We start from the raw sequence: 21,744 nt of genomic DNA on the forward strand, positions 1-21,744 counted from the left end.
TTCTAATAATATCTATGGAATGTGCATGTCCACATAAAAAGCTTCCAAAGGGTGGTGTCTGACATATATCCTCAGCAACTAGGACTTGTGGGGCTGGACACACACACACACACACACACACACACACACACACGCACGAATATACTTGTGAGTGAAAGTAAGTATCAGGAAACATTAGTGGTCATCTGTATTAATGTATTAGTGGCCAATCTGTATTAATTATCTATAATACATACTGTGTATATTTTTCATTCTCTGTGTAGACCTCATTTGCTGTTCTTCATTTACGTAACAGTTGTGAGAAACTAAATGTATCTATGCTCCAGAATTATGCGGGATAATATCTATCAAATGCTTCTTCTGTACCCACCGCGGTTCTGGGTGGTAGAAATACAGTGAGCAAAGATGGACAAGATCTCTCTCCTCAGTGGGCTGCCAGTCGACCGTGCAAGTCAGAGGAGAAAGACAGTAATGCCCAGGGAGATACTGATGGATGACGATGAAGACAAAGTTATGAGAGTCGAGTGCCTGGACTGCCTTCTTCAGATCTGGTGGTCAGGAATAGGCCCTTTCAAAAGCTGATTCCAGAATGCCAAGGAGTTAGCCATGCACGAATCTGGGGGAGACGGTCCCAGGTGGAGGGAACAGCTGATGCTAAGGCCCAAAGGGAAGGGTTGGTTTGTCACATCTGAGGAGCATCAGAAAGGCCAGTGTGGCCAGAGGAGCTGTGAGAGATGAGCTCCTAGAAGCAGGCAGGGCCCCCATCACCCAGGGCCTGGTAGGGGTTGCATTTGGCTGCATGTAAAGACACCAACCACAGGGACTGCATCTACTAGGGGTTTGTTTTCCACACAACAAAACAGTCTGGAGGCGGGGTCCACTGCCCTGCAGAGACATCACAGAACCTCAAAGTCCAGCTTCCTTTCGTCTTCCTGTTGCGCCACCTTTAGCATACGGCTTTCATGCCTTTGGTTGCCTCGTGGTTGCGATACAGTTGCTCTGCCTTCCACCTTCTGTCTGAATTCAAGGCGGTGTGAACAATGAAGTCACCAGGAAGAAGGGTGGTCCTCATATCAAGAATGCAGAAACTTCCCCAGAAAACCCCAGTCAACTTCCACTTACTTTTCAATGGCCAGAACTGCCTCTTGGCCACCCCTAGCTGTAAGGGAGGCTGGGAAATATGGGTGTTTCTTTTTCAAGCTAAATTCCTTAAACAACCGTATTTTCTTCAGTAGGAACGCTATGGATTAGGCAGGTACTCTAGTTTGGATTCTACTCTAGATGGGAAGGTATCTATGGGTAGGTGGGTGAGTCAGGAGTTCTGCTTCCACATGTAAAACTAGGCAAGGCTGTTAACACTAGAGGGTCTTGATCAGTGTGGTCTCAGAACAGGCCTCGGGCAAAGATATGGATCCTCTCAGGCCTTGGTGCAGCCCAGTGGTGACCGGAGCCTCCAGAGCCCTTGGGTAGCTTAATTCCTTCCTCAGCATGCTCCTTCTTTTACCCCCAGGGTTCCCTAGCAATACCATGGGTCATTGAATTGAAGATGCCATCGCTCTTGACATATGACTTTAGGTACCACTAAGAGGAAACAACGCTGCAAACTAAACTATAACACAATGTTTTCTAACCTAGAATTTTTATTTCATACTTCTTAGAAATGGTGCTTTTAGACTTAAGGCATGAGTTTTTAACCATATAGCACTCTTGAACACACATAAAGAAGAAAATATTCATACAATTAGTTTGGTTAGGTATCCTCAAAGCTTCCTTCTATTTAGAATCAAACCATCAGTGTCTGTGGATTTCCTCACTCTGTTCTATGAATAGTGTTAGTGATGGAGCATCTCCTAAGAGTGTTCCACTACTGATTTCGTATTTTCTTCTAAGCTGCTGACACCTGTCTGCAAGTTTTGATATGAATGCAAGACAAAGACAACTATATCACGACTGCTGCCTGGCCAACAGCTGTCCCGCTGGTAGTGTTACTGAAACGTCGGGGGAAAGTCCCAGATCAACGTAGAGTATGTGCATTTCTCTGTGTGCCCTGATGCAAAGAGCTGGGCAGCGCTGAGTTAGACATCTGGGTAAGGGAGGTCAAGGGCGCAGTGGAATGTGAGTCTGGAGCTTAATGGAGAGGCAGGCATAGAGAGATGGGTTTGCAGATTTGGGGTCCATACACATGTGGATGATAGTGGGCCTCATGTGACCACTGAAGCCAAGTCTATACACGGAAGAGGGCTGATGTTGAGCCTTGAGAGACTCAAGTGTTCAGAAACCTAGAAGAGGAGCCAACCAACCCAACTGAGAGTTAGCAGCCAAGCCCCCAGCCCAAGCACTGGATGTCAGCGCCACGATGTGGCAACCCTGAAGCTAAGGAGGAAGGGGACGGTCAGCTAGGTCAAGCGCTGCTGACAGGTCAAGGAGGATGAGAACGGAAGAGTGAACACTGGATTGGGCAGCGTGGAGGTCACGAGTGACCATGATAAAAGGACTTTCCTGGCTGGCGGCAGCCTTTGGGGCGCTGATGGCAACCAGATGGACTGGACTGGGTTGAGGAGACGGGGGTGGGGGTGGGGGTGTTGAGATGCTCTTCGAGCAGCTGTGCTGTCAAAGGGAGACATACAGCCAAGAGAGCCGATGGTGTTTCCTTTTCTAAAGACACTGGACATGTCTGAACGCTAATTTAGCAAGGCGGGACTGATGGTCCGTAGAGGATACCTGCAGTTACAAAGCGCTTGAGAAGGCGAGAAGGTTGCAATCCGAGGCACAAGACCAATGGGTCAGCTTTGGACAGAATCAAGACCAAACGCAACATGAAGACGGCAGAGACAGGGGACACAGACGCAACCTTGCAAGACCTCTGTCCAGGTTTCCAGGCTTCACAGCTCTGCCTTTCTCCCCCGGAGTGGGGCGGGGAGGAGGCTCTCCCATTTGCAGCATCTTTTAACAAATCCCTGCTATTCTTGGGCCCCCGGTCGGTCCCACCTGGGGTCTCATTTCCGCACTTCACCGGTCGCTCCGAGCGTGAGCCCGGTGAGGCCATCTGGCAGACGGTCCGGTTCCCCGACGGCTCACAGCACCCCTGGGTGCCCCACTGTTGAAGCTGTTTCCCCACCACCGTCTATCTGGAGGGTTAGTGGAGCACCGTGCACGTGGGTGCCACCCTCCTGCTGGGCGCTCTTCAACCTCGGGCGACTGTGCCCGCCAGCACCAACGCCCGCCTCTTCTAACCGTCAACACCCCGCCCCCGCTCCCCTTCTACCTCCTCCGCCCTCGGCCGAGGCTTCCAACGTGGCGCCGCCGACTGCGCATGCTCAGTACCCGGGGCGCGCGGGAGCCGGCGGGAGCGGGCGGGAGTCGGCGGGCGGGGCGGGGCGGGGCGGGGAGGGGGCAGTGACGCCACCGCGCAGCCGCGGGCTGGCGGGGCCGCGCCACGTAGGCGCGCAGCGGCCGCGCCCCCTCGAGGCGGCCGCGGTCGGTCCGCTCGCGCGCGGCCCCGCCGCCCCACGCACGCGCCTCCCTCGCTCCCGGCGCTAAAGCTCGCGCGCACTTCTCTCCAGGCCCGCGAGCATTCGACGACCGCCGTCCAGGTCCCTCTGAAACCCGGTCGCACCATGTCTTCGCCTCCCGAGGGGAAGCTAGAGACGAAAGCTGGACACCCGCCCGCCGGTACTGACTCGTTCCTACTTTCTCTCCTCTCGCGGGCCCGGAGGGCGGGCTCGAACCCGCGGGCACGGGGCGCGGAGCGCGGAGCGGGGCGCCGGGCGGGGGAGGCAGCCGGCCAGCCTGGGACGTGTCCGCTCGTGGGGTCTAAGTTAAACTCAGCCCCGCGTTGGTGAGACGTGTTTCTTTATGCGAAACATCGCAAGCCTGTGCGAGTTGCATGCAAATTAGAGTGACTTGAACAAGCCCAGATGCACAACTTGCTCCTAGAAGTTTGGAGCAGATGTTTTAGAAAAACGAGTAGCCGAAACAACGACAAATCAGTGTTTTTAACGTCATGATGATAAATCGTAGGCTGACAGCATTACAAAAGAACCAAAGGAGCGGAAATCATTTTTATCATTAATCACTCAATATGACTTTTTTCCCCTCCAGTTTCTGTCGCATTCTGCTTTTCCTCAGAAGTGGTTTTGTTTTTTGCTTTTTGCTTTTGCACATCCTAAACTTCCGAGCCAAGGAGGTTAAATGCAGGAAAGAGTCATCTTTCTTAGCAAATGAGTCTCTAACCAACCTTCATGTTCAAACCGTCTCTTCCCCTTTCTGAGCCCAGTTCCTGTTTGCTCTTTCGAATCTGCCCAAACTGGTGGATTGCTTTTTCTCCTCTCCTTTGGAATGACGATCGATCCGTGTGGAAGGACACTGGGAGGGAATCAAAGGTGATTGGGTCCCAGGATACGAGTCATTTCAGTGTGTGGGGTTTTAGGGTCTTAGTTGCACACGTTAGTTAAAGTATCAACTCAGTTTGCTAATAACAGAAGCCTTAGCCAAACATGGCTGCTTTTTATGGAACATTTGTGCCATCTTCTTGTTAGAGGAAAGATTCCCCTAATTTCTGTCTGCCGCCCCCCACTATAGGGCACTAATTCTCTGCCTCAACACGGTGAATAGAGAAGTTCTTTACATATGTTGCATTCCAGAGTAGGGAATGCTTTTCACTAGTGAAGCAAGCTCTGAACAACAAGAAGACTGACTGGCACTAGGAAAGAAAAATGGCTAACCAATGCGTGGGGATGTAAGAGCATGGGATTTTAGAAAATAGTTCCACTGTAATGGAAAATAGACTTTGGGGGTCTCTGTGTTGAATTAGTTTAAAATTAGAAAAGAACTTCAAAGGCATTTCCTTTAATCATAATTCTGACGTTTAATTCCTGCTGCTGCGGGTTCATGTCCATCATTCCTGCCTGATGACCTGGGCAGCACGGCAGGAGGGAACACCTTCATTTACACTCGTGGCCATGGACCACACAGGAGCAGTCTGCACAGGGCTCCCCTGTCCCCGGGCGATGAGTGGCATTAGATGTATGTGTTGGAACGATACCAAAGCAAAGTAGCGGTAATGAAATTACATATAGAGAGAGCCATATGGAGAGTTTTAAGATCAGAGGTATAAACTGTCTATATTAACTCCCTGGGAGAAACTTCATGAAGGACTCTGATTTTCTTTGAATTGTAAACAGCTAGGTTGTGTGAGTTACAAGTTAAACATCTTATTTATGCCCAAGAAGAGGGGACCCAGTGTATTTGTGCTGCTGTAGCAGTGCACTTGGGTTTTAAGTTTTGAGGCCTGTCACTTCTCTAGGGTTCAGTTTTCCTAATCCATGAAATGGGAGGTTCGGGCCAGATGGTCCCTGAGAAAGTAGCAGGGCAGGGCTGCCTTTGTGCTGTTCCTGTCGCCATCCATCAAGATTGGAGCCCAGGGGCAGTTAGTCCCACAGGTAAACTCCTCAAGTGACTTCAGGGCGGGTCCCTTAAGCCTTTGAGACCCCCTTCCAGCAGGAGCTGCTAAGGAAGCTGTCATTGTCATCCTGCATTTCCCAAGGCCGGTCACACTTGGCCAGGGGTGCAGGTTAGAAAGAGACCTTTCGTCCCTTGTGGTATATTGCCTGCCAGGTAGTACCGCTCAGGTGCTTTTTCTCCCTGTGGTACAGAGGCCCCTGGTTGGAAGGCTGTTTTGGCAGAAAGTTCTGGGAGGCCTTGTTTACTCCGGTATGATCAGAGGTTAGACAGTTCTGCAGATTAGATGTTAAAAAAAAAAAAAAAAAGGCAACCACTATAATAAAGGATAATCATCAAGTACAGCCGAGAGCCCAGTTCATAAATCAAAATAACAGCCTTAAAAACACTGGGAAAACTTTCATTAAGGGCTTAAGCTGGATAACAAGAGCTTGTGCTTAACTCTGCAATTGAAAACAATAAAACTCTCCTCCATGACTCTCTTCTTTTTCTTTTGTGTTTTCCCATTATTGCTGTCTGAACCGGGGGCGCTCCTGTGCATCCCCATAGCCTCCACCTGTCCGCCTGTTCTTCTTGCTTCCAGGGCTACCCATTGATGCGCAATGCCTGGTTCAGAATACTCAATAAATAGCTCCCGAGTTTCTCCGGAGCCTCTTACTGCCTCTCCCTTCCTCCGTAGCATGTGCAGCCCACAACTTCCCTCCGCCGCTGAGCTGTCTCCAGCGGGTACTGGGGGTGCAGGTTGGACTGTCAGCCAGCTTCGGCAGCAGCATCACAGCGGAAACTATAACTAACATTTGCTGAGCGTTACAATGCGTGGGGGTATAGGGGAAGAAGAAGAATTTTCCCTTTACCCTTCTAGGTTCTTAGCTGAGATCCCCCTTAAGATAAAGGACAGATTAACAAGAGAAAAACAGAAGTTTAATAATATGTATATCTCCTGTATACATGGGAGATACTAAAGAAAAATGAGTCACTCCCAACCACCACCTTAAATAGTAAAGATGAAAAATGCCAGGGAGAAGGGGAGGCCCCCGTTATGGGAGGGAACCAGGAAATGCACCAGTGGAAGGAAGACGGTTATGCAGATGTTAAGATTCTCCTATAATTTAGTCATCCTTTTCTTCCTGGTACAGAGAGAGAGACACTTACAAGTGGAGATTTCCCTTATAAATGTAAATGTTCCTAACAAGGGTGACTTCTCGGTATACGGCTTTCCTTGTGTGCCGTTTCTTTTTTTTTTTTTTTTTTTTTTGCGGTACGCGGGCCTCTCACTGCTGTGGCCTCTCCCGTTGCGGAGCACAGGCTCCGGACGCGCAGGCTCAGCGGCCATGGCTCACGGGCCCAGCCGCTCTGCGGCATGTGGGATCTTCCCGAACCGGGGCACGAACCCGCGCCTCCCGCATCGGCAGGCGGACTCTCAACCACTGCGCCACCAGGGAAGCCCTGTGCTATTTCTTAATCAGCTCAAAATCATACTTATGGCGAAGAGCCATGTTTTGGGGTGGCATGCTCTGCTCCCCTTCACCAGCCCAATTCTAATTGCTTGGTACTCATGAGCTCATTTAACTAGCAGTCACCTTACAGTTGGGATACGGAGGACAACACCCTCTGCAGTATTGCCGACACCCCAAGCCTTGAACCGGCAGCCCTTCTCGACAGGGGGCTCCATCACTTGCCAGGGGCCTCCTCCCAAGGTGTGAGATTAATGAGGCTTCTGAGGAGCCTGGGAGAAAGGTGCTAGGCTAATAAATACAAAGTCCACCCACTGAGTGGTGGCTGGCACTGCATTGTGTCCTGCAGTGCGCTGGGGGCCGGGTCCTCTGGAAAAGTAACCAAGTCTTCACGATTTGAGACCTTGCCACCGCCCTCGGCCACAGATACCTGCGGAGACACGGGTGAGACTGCTTGTTTTATGGGAGTTCTTGCAAATGCAGATTAGCAAAGTGAGTGAGGTTCTGTTTCATCGAGCGGCAGCGCTCTGATTGCCGGCAGAAGGGGGGACGTGACGCCAAGCCCCACTATTACTCCAGCAGGTTTCCATGAGTTTGTGGTGGCGACGAGGATAACGTCTCTTTGTTAAATACGTTTTGCTGGCCCTGTTCCCCCCCATTTCCAAGGGGAGCCAAAACCGTATGTCAGGAAAGTTCTCATAAATCTAATACAGGATAGCTTGGAGCGTTACTAATTTTACGTATGGTTTTCTTTCAAGAGTAGAATTTATGTCCCTTCTAGAACTGAGTCAAATGGATTTATTAAAGTAAAATGGGAAAAGAGACCACTTTGCTTTTCTTTAGTAACTTCAAAATAATTCAGTTCTCTGTTCTCTTAATCAGTCAGGATGCATTTAAAGGGTTGTGGGTGATACTTCTCCTTGAATTATCTCCGTCGGGGGTTTTCATATTATCGCGGCCACTCTGTTGCTAGAAAGGCAAGACTGATTTGGTTTTTAGTGTATTAACTGTGCAATCAGCAGGTGTGCTAAGCACACCTATGTCACCCAGTCACTGATCAACACTTGAAGATACAGGAGAGGGGTCTGCCTTTGCTCCTGACATGTCAAAAAAAAAAGGAGAGACCCTTTTAGTCACTGCATTTTTTTTGATAATAATATTTTAATTATAATCTGAGCCTTTTTTAAAAAAATTTATTTTGTTGAAAGTCACTGCCTTTTTTAAAAAAGCTTCCTGTCAGGGTGGACCGAGCACCTCTAAGACGTGTTTTCAGTTTCCCCTCTGTGCTCTAGGACTTTGGGGGACAGATGCGTCCTCCTCTTTCTGTTTATTCCAGATGATGCCTGTGCACTCTTGCTTGGTTTTGTGAGTAGTTTCCCCTTCCCAGCTTCAGGAATTCTTTTGTTTGGATAGGGACTATTCACTTTTGTATAAAGTACTGTGGTAGTTACAGTTTTATATTGTACTCACTAATTGTAACAAATGGCCCCAAATCTCAGTGGCTGAGCAGGTCAAGGTGTATCTCTCTCCCGGTGGCCCTCCTACCAGGAGAAATGCAGAGGCCCAGGTCCCTCCTGCCCAGCGACTCCGCCTCTGCGGAGGGGACTGAGTGCGGGCCGTGGTGCCGGGGCCTTGTGGTGCTTCGGCCTGGGAGCGGCACGTGTCACTGCGTTAGTTTCCTGTGGCCACTGTAGCAAAGCGCCATACATTTAATGGCTTAAAACAGCACAACTGTATTATCTTCCAGTTCTGGAGGTGAGACATGCAAAATGGGTCTCACTGGGCAGAAATCACGGTGTTTGCAGCTTCCTTCTGGAAGCTCTAGGGGAGAATCCATTTTCTTGCCTCTTCCAGCTTCCAGAGGCCATCCACAACCTCAGTTCCATCTGCGACATTCCTTCCCCTTTGCCATGCGGCCCAACACGTAAACGGGCTCCAGGGACTAGGGCGTGGCCATCTGGGGAGGGCTCATTACTCTGCCTCTTTTTGCTGTATTAGGGCCACGACCCAGGTAAATGGCCCCAGCCCAGCTGCAAGGGAGGCTGGGGTTAGGGTTGATGAACGCTGCCTCCCTGCCTGTCGCCAAGTACCTCCAGGCAGGGAGGCTACTTCTCCGTGGACTTTCTGAAATCCGTGCCCTGAATGCAAGGTTTTCCCCTGCGGCTGCCCACACCCTCCTCGGGTTTGGCCCGGTCTCCGTCCGGCTGGTCCTTGTCTTGGCCTGCTCACCACGCACTCTGCCCTCTGGGGCGGCCTGTCAGGGGATGGAGCGGGCCCTGCGTGGAAGACGGGTTGGCCTGTCCAGTCCCGGTCCACAGCCCCATGGCCCTGCCGCACGCTCCACGCCTCTGAATGCCACGTCTCCTCTCCTGCGGGGTGAGCAGGGTTGCTGCCGTGTTGTTGAAGGGCCTTCCCACCATAACACCTTCCGGCTCTGAGCGCAGAATAGCAGTTTCCCTTGTTTGGTCTTCAGTTTTCTTAGAGAGGAACCCGTCAGGGCTGCAGGTTCAGCAATTTATCTGGGACACGCTTTCTAGCGCAAGCATCACGTTCGCCCGCTGCCTCAGGCCGGAAAGCTCCCGTGGGGGGAATTGCACTTGGCCTCGGGGGTGAGGGGTGCCGGGGCTCCCGGGGTCCCCGTGACTCACTGCCTTTCACCCTTCATCCTCCACTCTCCCTTCACAGGGCTCCCCACCTCAGGGCCACCAGCCTCCCCAGACGGGCGTGGCTCTTCTGCTGGCCAAGGAGCCTCCTCTCCTGGTGGAGCCCTTCCTCTTAACCAAGAGGGACCATATTCCTTTGCCCTGATCCCACCACTGTCCCCCATCCCGGGGGCTGTCTGGTCCCGTGTCCACTTTGCTTTCCTGCCACAGTGCTGCTTTTCCTGAGATGATCGCGTTCTCGGGTAACCTGCAGCTCTGGGTGTTCCTGGTTTGCTTTCTTTTGTTCTCACCGGAGCAGTTCTCGGAGGCTTTCATCTCTTTTTTTTTTTTTGCGTGGATTCGGTTTCCTTTGAATCACATTTCAGTAGCTCTTCTTGGGCAAGAACAAAGAAAGCATCCGCTCACAAGTCCTGCTCAGCACGGCAGCCAGGGCTGGGGCTGCTCCCTGGTGCAGGGTGCTTTGACTGTCCATCTAGGGACACCCTTCTCATCCCCCTGCCCGGCGTGCAGCTGGGGGGTCTTCCTAGCCTGCTGTTGAGTGTGGGCCCAGAGCCAGCTGTCGGGGACCATCTCACAGTCAGGCACCCAGATGCCTGAGGGGATGCCCGGCCCCGGGGGGATATGTCATCAGCTACTTCCTCGATATTTACCCACCTGACAAAGTCTGACCTGGAGGATGCTTCCTCTTCCCCCTTTGCTCCTTGGGAAGGAAGCTGCTCTGCAGAGAGCTTTCAACATCAAACATACTTTCTTTCCTGTCCTAGACCCTCTCCATAGGCCATCACTCTTGTCTCTCTGAGGAGGAGTGTCGCTCTGTTTCCTGGAATGTTCACGCAGGGCAAGGCCTGCGGGTTGTGATTAAGGGTGCAGGCTGCCGGGGTCAGAAGCTTGCTACCTGTGCGACCGGGGCCACTGGCTTCCCCTCCTTGTGGGGTGGGGGGTCTACACCATAGGGTGATTGGAAAGTCAGGGGGTAAGGGGGCGCCTGGCCAGTGGTTACAACAGGGCCTGGCATGTGGCGGCATGAAGAGTGGAAGGTTCTCCAGGATCTGCAGGTCACCAGAACTTACTTAGGTGTGGTGAGGTACTGACGACAGTCCTGGAGGTGGTCAGCTGACCAGGGCAGTGGAGCGCCCCATGGTGGGCGAGCACTTTGCAGGGTGTGTCACTCACTCCCCAGCAACCCAGTACATCGGTCCTGCCATCCCCACTTTACACGTGAGGAAGCTGTGGGGAGGAGGTGGTAAACCACCAAGGACTCGCACATTGGAGGGTTCTCTAAGTGCTCGATGCTAGTTGTGAAAACCCGTCTCCTAAGAGGAGCTGAGAGTTGAGCATTCATGGGAACCAGGCCCTGGCGGAGGTGTTTTGCATGAGCTCACTTTCAGTCCTCAGAGAACCCCTGCGGGGAGAGCACTGCCACCCTTTCTTCACAGGCAGGACCCTGAGACAGTGCCAGCAACTTGCCAACACACACACGCGCACGCACACACACACACACACACACACTCTCTCTCTCTCTCTCTCTCTCACACACACACACACACACACACACACACACACACACACACACAGAGGCAGAACTGGGATTTGAACCCAGGGATCTAGCTCCAGTATCCATGCCCTTAACTTCAGCTTGGCACTCCTGTTAAGAGGAAGCTTGTTATTCTTTTCTCCCCCCTCCTTAAATTTATTTACTTATGGCTGCTTTGGGTCTTCGTTGCTGCACACCGGCTTTCTCTAGTTGCAGCAAGCGAGGGCTACTCTTCGTTGAGGAGCACGGGCTCTAGGCACCCGGGCTTCAGTAGTTGCAGCACATGGGCTCAGTAGTTGTGGCTCGCGGGCTCTAGAGCGCAGGCTCAGTAGTGTGCACGGGCTTAGTTGCTCCGCGGCATGTCAGATCTTCCTGGACTGGGGAGTGAACCCACGTCCCCTGCATTGGCAGGTGGATTCTTAACCACTGCGCAGCTTGTTATTCTTGAAATTTGAAGCTCACATTTGAATAACAAGCACCACAGAAAAAATCTGAGTTGTTTTTGTTTTTACTAATGTCTCAGGAAAATACTTACATTCACAAGGAATTCTGCAAAGATTTCTGCAGAACAAGCTCTGCCTTTACATTTTTTACCAACGAAGAGTCCTAGAGACAGTAATAAAACATTTGATAAATATGTGCTGTTGTATTTTCTGGCAGTCGTGCAAGTTAGAATGAATCTGTCGCAGCCTTGAGTTATTATTATTATTGCCACTTTTTATTGCTGCATTAATCACCACACATACTGTGAGAGATTGATGAAGTTAATTGTTTTTATAAACTAGATTAAATGAAGTGCTAATGTGGGGTGACTGGTTTTGGACGTGTGTACTTACGTCAACAGAGAAGTGGACAGGCTCCCTGCGAGCTTTCCGAGATGTGATTATTTCGAACGTCACCTTGATGTTCATCCTCCATTCCTTTTGTAGTGAGTTGTACACTCTTTTTACTGTTAGCCAGTTTATAGAACACACCTGGGATTTATAGTTTTAAGGCTTTTGTGTCTACCAGGTCGAAATGATTCAGAGATCATTTTTAAATGGGCGTCTGTATTAGTTTGCTAAGGCTGCTATAACAAAATACCACAGACTGGGTGGTTTCAACAACAGAAATTTATTTTCTCACCGTTCTGGAGGCCAGAAGTCCAAGATCAAGGTGCTGGCAGGTGTCGTTTCTCCTGAGGCCTCTCTCCTTGGCTTGCAGATGGCCACCTTCTCACTGCGTCCTGACGTGGCCTTTCCTCTGAACACGCGCCTCCCTGGTGTCTCTTCCTCTTCTGATAAGAGCATCAGTCCTATCAGATTAGGGCCCCCCCATAACAGCCTAATTTTAACTTAATTGCCTCTCTAGAGGCCCTGTCTCCAAATCCAGTCAGGTCTGAAATTCTGGAGACTAGGGCTCCAACCTGTGAATTTAGGGAGATCACAGTTCAGCTCATAACAGCACCTTTAATCAGTTTCTCATGGGCATGGGATAAGGGTGGGATAAATGGGAGAGGAAAAGGAATTTTTAAAAAATTTAGTGGGACAGTTCTTCTAGCCTCCTCTTTTGGCCAAAAACATTCATAATCTTATATTTCAAGAGAGTGAGTAGATAATTATCTTAAGTATATTACAGAATTTTATTTTCAGTCTCCATTTCTTAAGGTTTGGCAGGCTGCATAACCTGGGCAATCTTGATAAGCCACCTGCAAATGGTATTTTTGTTTTCTTATTTATTTATTTTTTTAATTTGAACCCAAAGTGAGGGAAATCTGTAGGAATCACACCCAGAAAAGTAGCTAAATTCAGAACAGTTAGCCTGAACCTTGGGCCCACGTGAGGCAGGAAGTGACCTGGTGTCTCTTCCTCTTTTTATAAGAGCACCAGTCATACTGGATTAGGGCCCCATCCCTATGGCCTCATTTAACCCAAGACCCCAGCTGAAAGCTGGTGCTCAGAGGCCAAACTCATGGAGAAAGGTACAGGAAAAAAACTGTGTCCAGCAACACAGTGGGGTGGTGGGGAAGCTGGTATGTTTCAGCCTGGCCTCTGGATGGCAAACAGGCTCCTGGAGAATTTGAAACTGCAGGCCTGCCTTTACATGGGCAATGAGTTCAAATTTACAGTTTGGCCATTCCTGTTCTCAGTTAATGTAAAAAGGATTTCCAGGTTTGACAGAAGCGTGTACAGCAACTCTCCAAAGGGATGCTGCCTGCACCCCACACCCCAGAGGATCCCCACAGATAAAGGCTTACTGAAGACAAGCCCATGGCCCACACTCACCCCAAACAAGAGCCAGAATCAGAGAAAAACGAACAGTGAATGCGCCTCCCGAGGACCTCAGATAATAAAATCATTAGATATACAACCATAAGACAAGTATGCCTAAAATGATTAAATACATAAAAGAATTAAAAACACGAGATATGAGTAATGCACTATCAAATAAAGAACAGACAGATTTGAGGGGGGAAAGGCTCTAGAAATGAAAAATAAAAATGATTGGAATAAAAATTGGTCAGGATAAAAGCAGATTTTTGAGAGAATTACCGGACAGGGTTATATTTCCTTTTTAACAAAGTAAATGTCCCCTCCCCACTGAAAAGAAGTGATGGGAGATTCTCATTCCAAAACCAGACCAGCAGACGCATCGTTAAACACGGTCCTTTATTTCACATGCCCTCTGCTTTGCCTTCCTCCGATGGACTGCAGCTGGGTACTGCTGGCCGTGCAACAGGCATTGTTAGCTTCCTGAATCCTCCCAGGGAAATTGAAGACTAATAAACCCGAAGTGTATAAGCCTCAGGGTGTTTCACATTCTCCTTCCTGTCCGCAGCATCATAAAGAAACCAGTCCTGGGCTTTCATAATTCAGCAGGGTCCAACGTAATTTGAAACACCGGAGGATGTGGCGTGGCAAGCTGGTTGTACTGTGTGGTCAGAGCAGGGCTGTGGCGGAACATAGAGTGGCTATCCTGAGGAGGGAGGGTGAATACCCTGAGCCCCACACCCGAACGTGGGGCCAATGAGCTCCGTTAATACACTCTACTTTCTGTCAAGTGCCAGGAAGCTGCTGAGCACCTCTATCTTCGTCCCTTTGGGCTGCTATAACTGAATACCACAGACTGGGTGGCTTATAAACAACAGACATTCTCACTGTTCTGAAGGCCAGAAGTCCAAGGTCAGGACACCAGCAGATTCGGTGTCTGGTGATGTCCTGCTTCTTAGTTCACAGACGGCTGTATGCTCTGTCCTCACCTGGCAGAAAGGGTAAGGGAGCTCTCTGGGGTCTCTGTAAGGGCACTAATCCCATTCATGAGGGCTCCACCCTCATGACCTAAGCACCTTCCAAAGTCCCCACCTCCAAACAGCATCACTTTGGGAGTTAGGATTCAACAGCCTCTCTTCTCATCTAAACTTCTCCATCTTAGGACGTGGCTCTTACCCCTTTCTGGAGATGAAGCATTGAGGTTTTGAGTGGCTGACTAATCTAAGACCACATAGCTGAGTACATGGAGGGACTTGCTGACCCTAAAACACGCACAGGTGACTGCCATGTGGGGCTGGCTTTTTGGATATAAGGCCAGCATTTCCATACTTTATCCCATGGAACACTAGAGTCCTGAAGAATGATAACCAGCATTACCTGGGGGAGGAGTTCTGTGGTGAAATACACTTGGGAAAGATGGCACATTATATGCCCCATATAAAGCTTACAGTGCACACTAAAGGCAGAAAATCTGTCTTGAGGAAACACATTTAATTTGTTCAACCTCGCATTTCCCACACTTAATAGATCCTAGAATCCCCACTTCTGTTGTCATGTTTTTCTCTTGCAAAACATCATTAACATATTAGCCATTAAGGGAATACAAATCAAACTACAATAAGACACCACTTCACACCCACTAGAATAACTATAAAAAGATAGACAATAACAAGAGTTGGCGAGCATGTGCAGAAATTGGAACCCCTACTGGCTGGAATGTAAACAGTTCCATGGCTTTGGAAAGCATCTGGGGTTCCTTCAAAAGGGTAAATATGGGGTTACCATGTGACCCAGCTATTCCATTCCTACATATGTACCAAGGAAATGAAGGTACATGTCCATGTGTCCACACAAAAACTTGTACATACACAGTTGTTTATATCTGCATTATTCACAGTAGCCAAAAAGTGGAAAGAATGCAAATGACCACCACAGATGAATGGATGACAAAATGTGGTCCACCCTGTGTGCCGTGGAGTATGATTTAGCCATGAAAACGAGTGAGGTACTGACATGGGCTGTGACATGGATGGACCTTGGAAGCATTATGCTAAGTGAAAAAGCCTGTCACCAAAGACTGTGTATTTTATGATTCTGTTTATGTCAAATGTCTAGAAGAGGCAGATGCAGGTGACTGGTTGCTAGGAGCTGGGGGAGAGGAGGGATTGGAGAGTGACCGGTGATGGGTTTCTGTTTAGGGTGATGAACACGTTTGAAAAGGATCATGTGCAACTCTGAATACACTCCAAACCAGAGAACTGTACACTCTAAATGGGTGGATTATATTGTATGTGAATTATATGTCACTAAGGCTGTTTTTAAAAACCAAATAAACTTCTGCCAACTCTAGGGTTTCACAGCACAGTTTGGGAAAGGTTGCCACCGGAGTGGACTCTGGCTGTGTACACAGCAGCTGTCCTGTGTCACCTGTGGCTGTATCGCCCCTTTGAAAGCACCCTCGGCATTTGAGAAAATACTACAGGCAGGGATTAAGTGGGGTTTTTTTTTTGCATCGAGAAGCTGAGTGTAACCGAAAGCAAGCAGCCACTGTGTCCACACGGTTTATACTCTGGTTGCACTACTGCTCTTACCAAGTACTTGAAAGGAGACCAGACAAACAAAGGAGGCTTGGAAACTTTCTAAGTGGATCTGAAGTAAGAGACAGTGTTGAGGGTCACATCATATTGCATCTCCCTCTGACAGCCTTAACCTCTGCGGTTAATCCCTGTCGCCGCCAGCTGATCTGGACTAACCTGGGGCCATGGGACAAACACACACCCTTGAGCTCGTTCCCCTGCCGTCCGGTGGTTCCGTGTCCACACTGATCATTCCCTCTTTGTCTTCACCGCAGTGAAAGCCGGTGGGATGCGAATTGTGCAGAAACACCCGCATGCTGGAGACACCAGGGAAGAGAAGGACAAAGACGACCAGGAGTGGGAAAGCCCCAGGTAGGAGCGTTCTGGCGAACCTTGAGATGTCTCACGAATCCCCGTTACTCAGTTAAACGTTAATGTTTGTTCTCTGCTCCGTGCTTCTGATAACCCCTGGGCTTCGTGGGCCCTGTGCTGTATGCTTTTCCTCTCCTGAGCAGTGAGGCGGGGCTTGTGTTCCCAGATGGGAGAAACAGGGCATCGAGAGCACGCCCTCTGCCTGCATAAATCCGAGCGGGTGCATCTGTCTGTGGGCAGAAGCCCTGAACCTCCACTGCCAAACTACTAGTTGAATCTCTGGGCTGGGCCTGGCATTCTGTGCAGTGAGGGCAGAGAACTACTGATTGGAATAATGTTTACAAACGTTAGGGCTTTGCCAGTTTCAGCCAAGCAGAATCACTGAGGCCACACCCTTATGAGTGACCGAGTGTCCTTAAACGACATCTCAGCCCCCAGCTTCCCGCGTCCCTGACAGCTCATCTTCCTACAACACAACCATCTCTGTTTACACCTGTCTTCCTTGGTGATTCTGATGTCAAGTTTGGTCCAACGACCTTGATACAAGTCCATTTCCTTCCGCCTTGTAACATACAAACATGCACCACCAATGCCCACCTGTCTGTGAGCTTGTCCATGTAAAGGAAAGTGGACACTAAGCTTTCTGCCTTATAACTCGCCCCCAGACAAGTCTCAGTCAGGGGAAAAGGAAGAGTGGAGGACAGCCAACCTGTGTTTCTGTACTTCATTCCAGCAGTCCTGAATAGCAGGTGGAACGCTCCCTGGGTTACACATGGGAGACTGAAGTCCACAGAGGCCATACGCTTGCCATGCCGAGCAGGAACTAAACCCAAGTCTGGGGTCCAGAGCAGGGCAGGCTTCCATAAGAGTAGCTGCTGACAGCACGCACCCCCTAAGAAGGACGTGCATGTGCTTGGTGATCCCACATGTCTGCTTACATATGTGCTGCACCGTTGGGTATTTTCTATAAAACCTCATGTGATATGACTTACAGGGCAGTCACTGGAGGGGAGGACAAAATTTGAGGTGAAGTTTCTGAGTGATTATTGCCCATTTTAAATCATGAGATCAGCAACGGGAAGGTTCTGCCTAAGTTCTGGTTTTATAAAAGAAGAAGGTGGTTTAAAGAAAATTCTAGAATTTTCTTTCCACTGGCTATCTTCACAAAGCTGTGTTTGGCACGTAACATCAGGAATTCTCCTGCAGGTCCGTGGTCCTGTATCTGAAAACCTTGGAGCCTAATTTATTTCAGAATTGAGAAATTCTGATGTTTTAGGAGATGAAGCAGGTTTTAGGAGTATAGGACCATACACATTTCATACAGCACCCGTAGTGGGGTCTCGGGCAGCCTAATCTGTGTATGATGTTCGCACCAGCAGAGATGCATTTTAAAAATTTACAGACTTGGATCAGTCCAGGTTAAGTTTTGCCTGCATAAGAGTTGTAACAAAACTTTAGTTCAGTGTGTGAGAATATTCTTGGATTTGGAACTGAACGTAAGAGCATGTGGCCTGTAGTCATTTCCTCCTCTAGGAAACCCAGGATGTCACTTCCCTTCATACCCACTGGTTCCCTAAGAAGGAAGAGAGGATGAGACAGAGAGCCATGCCTGGAAAAAAATCCTGGAAAGTTAATGAAATGTGCATGAGTTTAAGTGGAATAAGGGACAAATAGCTATTTCTCTGCATAACACAGTGTCAATACAGTGACAGATGATAATTTATTAGCATGTTTAGAAATAAGGACAGAATAGCCCATTAGTTTTCTTTCTATTGATTTTTTTCTCATGAGGTGAAATACAGCATTTATGGAAGATGTACAATTTAAATATATGTGCTAGAGGATGAACGATTGCACGAGAAAAGAGAGAGCACCCAGCTCTCTAGATTTTATCATCTTATCCACTTTGAAGGGTGGTTGGCATGAAGTGTTTTGAAGCAGGCGGACTGCAGGGCAGGGTTTGCATATGACCAAGAGTATGTTTGTTCCCTGCAGTCAAATTGTTGTACTGTGTTCCTCATGGTGTGTTAGCTCTTGTCCTCTGGACTTTGGCTTCTCTCTTTACTGCTGTGGGTTAAACCACCGGACACACCATTGACAGAAGGGGTAAGCCCCTGCAGACTCTGAAGCTATTGGCATATGTTGCCAATACAATTTCTTCCAAGCCCCTGCACCAGACCTGGTACTCTGTATAATAGGTCATTTCCATCACCATGCACTCCCCGTTTTTCTGGTGGGCTAATTGACTAGTCATAGTTAATAACGGTCATTGATAATGTTACAGGATGCAGCGAACCTGGCCCTGCTCTAAGTGCTCTGCCCGTGTTTATTCATTTGAACTACTTGCAACTGCTCTATTCTCATCCCTCTGTGAGAGCTGGTTCTCGATTATTATCCTCATTCCAGATTACTACTCCCACTTCAATGGCTCAGAGCGGTTAAGTGACTTTTCCAAGGGCACATAGCAAGTGAGTGGCAGAGCCAGCCTTCCAGAGTGGCAGCTGGGTCCGTAGTCCCCTACTCTTAGCCCCTGGGGTGTGTGTACCAACTGAGCACCCGTTTTGTGCTAGGCACTTACTAAGTGCTTCCCATCGGGTTTAGTGCACACACCACCCAAAAGTTGGTATTACTATGCCCATTACACAGACGAAGAAACCAAGGCCCAGTGAGGTTATCTGACCCAATGATATGTAGCCAGTCAGTGGTCTGGCCAGGATTCAGTCCTGACCCTGTCTTGACTTGGAAGCCTATGCCCTTAATAGGCTATAGAAGCCCCCTGAACTGACAAAATACTTTTAGGATCAACAGACTGTAAATCCAAATCCCTCTATAAAATAAACTTACTGATTCTGGGGTTGCCCATAACCTATTCCATATTCCTCAAGCCCATAATCCCACCTGTGCAGCCCTACCATCAGTAGATGGCCTAATTCCAGTTTACAACAGGGTTTCAGGGCACTGGGCTGGTTTTACTTTACATGTGGAAAGACCTCTTCATCTCCAGAATTTGTCAGACATTTAATGTTTTACATTAATTTCCCTTGGAAATGTCATGACATGTGACTTCAACATTCATATTACCCTAATCCTAAAGTTCTGTATTTTTTCATGTTTTGATCCAAGTGTTCTCCAGATATGAAAATAAGTGCACAGTCTCAGATGCCAATTTCCTCCTTAGATCTGCATTTGCAAAACTCTTTGCTTTCCTTCCCAGATATTTAAAACTGGCTTTGTATTTACTGACTCATCTCTGGCGGCTTCCTTCCACAATCAGTAAATCAAGTACTGATTACAGAGAAAATGAACAACTGGAGCGTTAAAGAGGTTATTATGTGACCCAAAAAAACCCCCAAACACTTTTACTTGGAATCTTCTTTTGCAAGTCTTTATGTTACTCTTACTCCCCATAATCTGGTAATTTTTCAGATATAATAATAATTTCTTCTGCCACCAAATTGTTCTGAAATGCTCCATTTAAAAAAAGAAAAAATAATAATGTAGCACAAATTTGAAAATGTTTCCCAAGGATTCCATCAAGCTGAGTTCTAGTTACCTGTGGCTCTTCATATCCAGACAGAGTAAGAGACTTCATTGTTATGAGCTAATACTTTCCTGAGTGGCTGCTAGATATAGTCTCAGAACTGACCCACTCAAGGAAAGCTCTGATCTTCCTCAAAGCCTTCTGTTGAGCATATTAAGATGAAGTGCCCAGTTTCATTATGTAAAAGAGAAATTGCAGCATAGAATGGACTTCAATAGTCAGTAGGATTCACTAAAAAACAGTGTAGTGGTGAACATGTACTGAGGTCCTACCATGAATCGAGCTTGGTAAAAAAAATATTTTAAAAGGTAGGTGACAGGAAGAGTAAAGTAGAAATGGAAGGGTTTGTGTGTGGACTGGGGGTGGGTAGGAAAGGGGTGGAAGGAAGAGGGAAGTGGGGATGGGGCAATAAGGATAGGAAGGGAGCAGCCCTTCTCTGAGCTCGGCAGTTTGTACAGCTCTGACTCAGGGCTGTGGTGCTGTTTTGTGTTCACATACCCCCAAAATAAGCAAACAATTCCAATCATCCAGAATGTGGGAGAGATCCAAGATGGAACACACACAGTAACAGATGGACCTAATTGTAATACAAAGGCTACTATTACCAACTGAAAGGCGTGGGTGGGAGAGCGACCTAACCTAAGTACAATAATAGTATTTTGGGAAACAGTATTTTGACTGGGTACTATAAGGCTAAAGACAAGAAATGCAAAAAACTGTGCATAAATGCTACACTCCAGTTAGTAAATACGTCTTCAGGGGTTTGGGTTAGCAATTCTGAAATTGCTTTATGGGTATATTACAATTGAACAAGTAAGTAAATATCTTGTGGCTAATGAAGAGTCAGACTTCTCACTGTTAGAGAAAGAAGCTTACAAATAGGAAAGGGGGAAGACTAAAATGGCTTTGTGGTGTTTAATTGGAGTTGGAGGTATTAGTATGAACTCATAGTTTTAAATGGATGGATGGTTGGATGGATAGCAGATACATACAGACATGTACATACATATATAAATAAATATACGTGGGGGAGGATTTGTGTACACACCTGTACTTCCCAGCTGTGTTCACTGACAGGGCATAAAAGAACTGGCACCATGTAGCCATGAGCATCCCTAGGGCCAGGATCTTGGTTTCTAAACACCATTCCCCAATCAAGTGAACTAGGGTGTTTTGGAGAAGTAGTTAATTCCAGGGCCAGGGCTGGAAAAATACCAGATGAGCCTGTAACAACTTGTAGTGCCAGAACATAAGGAAAATTCCAAAAAGGATGGGACATGTCAAAACAACACAGAAGCCAACCTGAAGACACACCTAATGGCAAAGACGGAACAGTTTGTGATAAAATAAATAATGATAGTATTGGAATATAACCCATAGAGTGAAATAGATATCCATGAGTCCATACTGATATAAATAAGTTGAATACATAAATGAGAAGGGACAGCTCTTCTTTATAGAAGAATTCCAATTAATATTGTTATAAGGAAGGCAAGAACTAGACTATCACCAATAGGCAAACAGCACAGTGGTTGTCAGCAGGATCCACGGACGGATACTACGACTAGTGGGCAAAAATTTAAGGAGAGACAGGATAATTTTACAGTGTCAGTTTCCTCCAATATATTTGTTAATTGCAAAACAAGGGATGTCTTTACATGGAGACCATGAAAAGGACGCTCTTTCACAGCATAAGCGCTGAAATAAGAAGGCAGAGAGTCACGGATATGCAGGCAGCCGGGCACCTGCATATCCGTGCCGATCATTTTTGTTGCCCTGTGCACGTCTGTGAATGACCGTGAAAGTGCCGCGAGTATTTGTTTCTCATCAAACTCTCACCTGCTTTTAGCCGTCACTGATAACTCCTGCCTGAAACAGTTGTTACCAGATGCAGG

The 21,744-nt window shown here is 48.1% G+C and overlaps 1 protein-coding gene across 1 annotated transcript in view; it reads left to right on the top strand.

Moving 5' to 3' along the window:
- Positions 1 to 3,441: 3,441 nt before the first annotated feature.
- DAP (death associated protein) overlaps positions 3,442 to 21,744 on the top strand; it is a 61,960-nt gene continuing 43,657 nt past the window's right edge. The window contains exons 1-2 of the mRNA XM_004274486.4: positions 3,442 to 3,672; positions 16,212 to 16,308. Of these exons, the coding sequence (XP_004274534.1) occupies positions 3,618 to 3,672; positions 16,212 to 16,308 (152 nt within the window). The 5' untranslated portion in view covers positions 3,442 to 3,617. The remainder of the gene's footprint in view (positions 3,673 to 16,211; positions 16,309 to 21,744) is intronic.

This window comes from Orcinus orca, chromosome 3, assembly GCF_937001465.1.
Source record: "Orcinus orca chromosome 3, mOrcOrc1.1, whole genome shotgun sequence".
NCBI lineage: Eukaryota > Metazoa > Chordata > Mammalia > Artiodactyla > Delphinidae > Orcinus > Orcinus orca.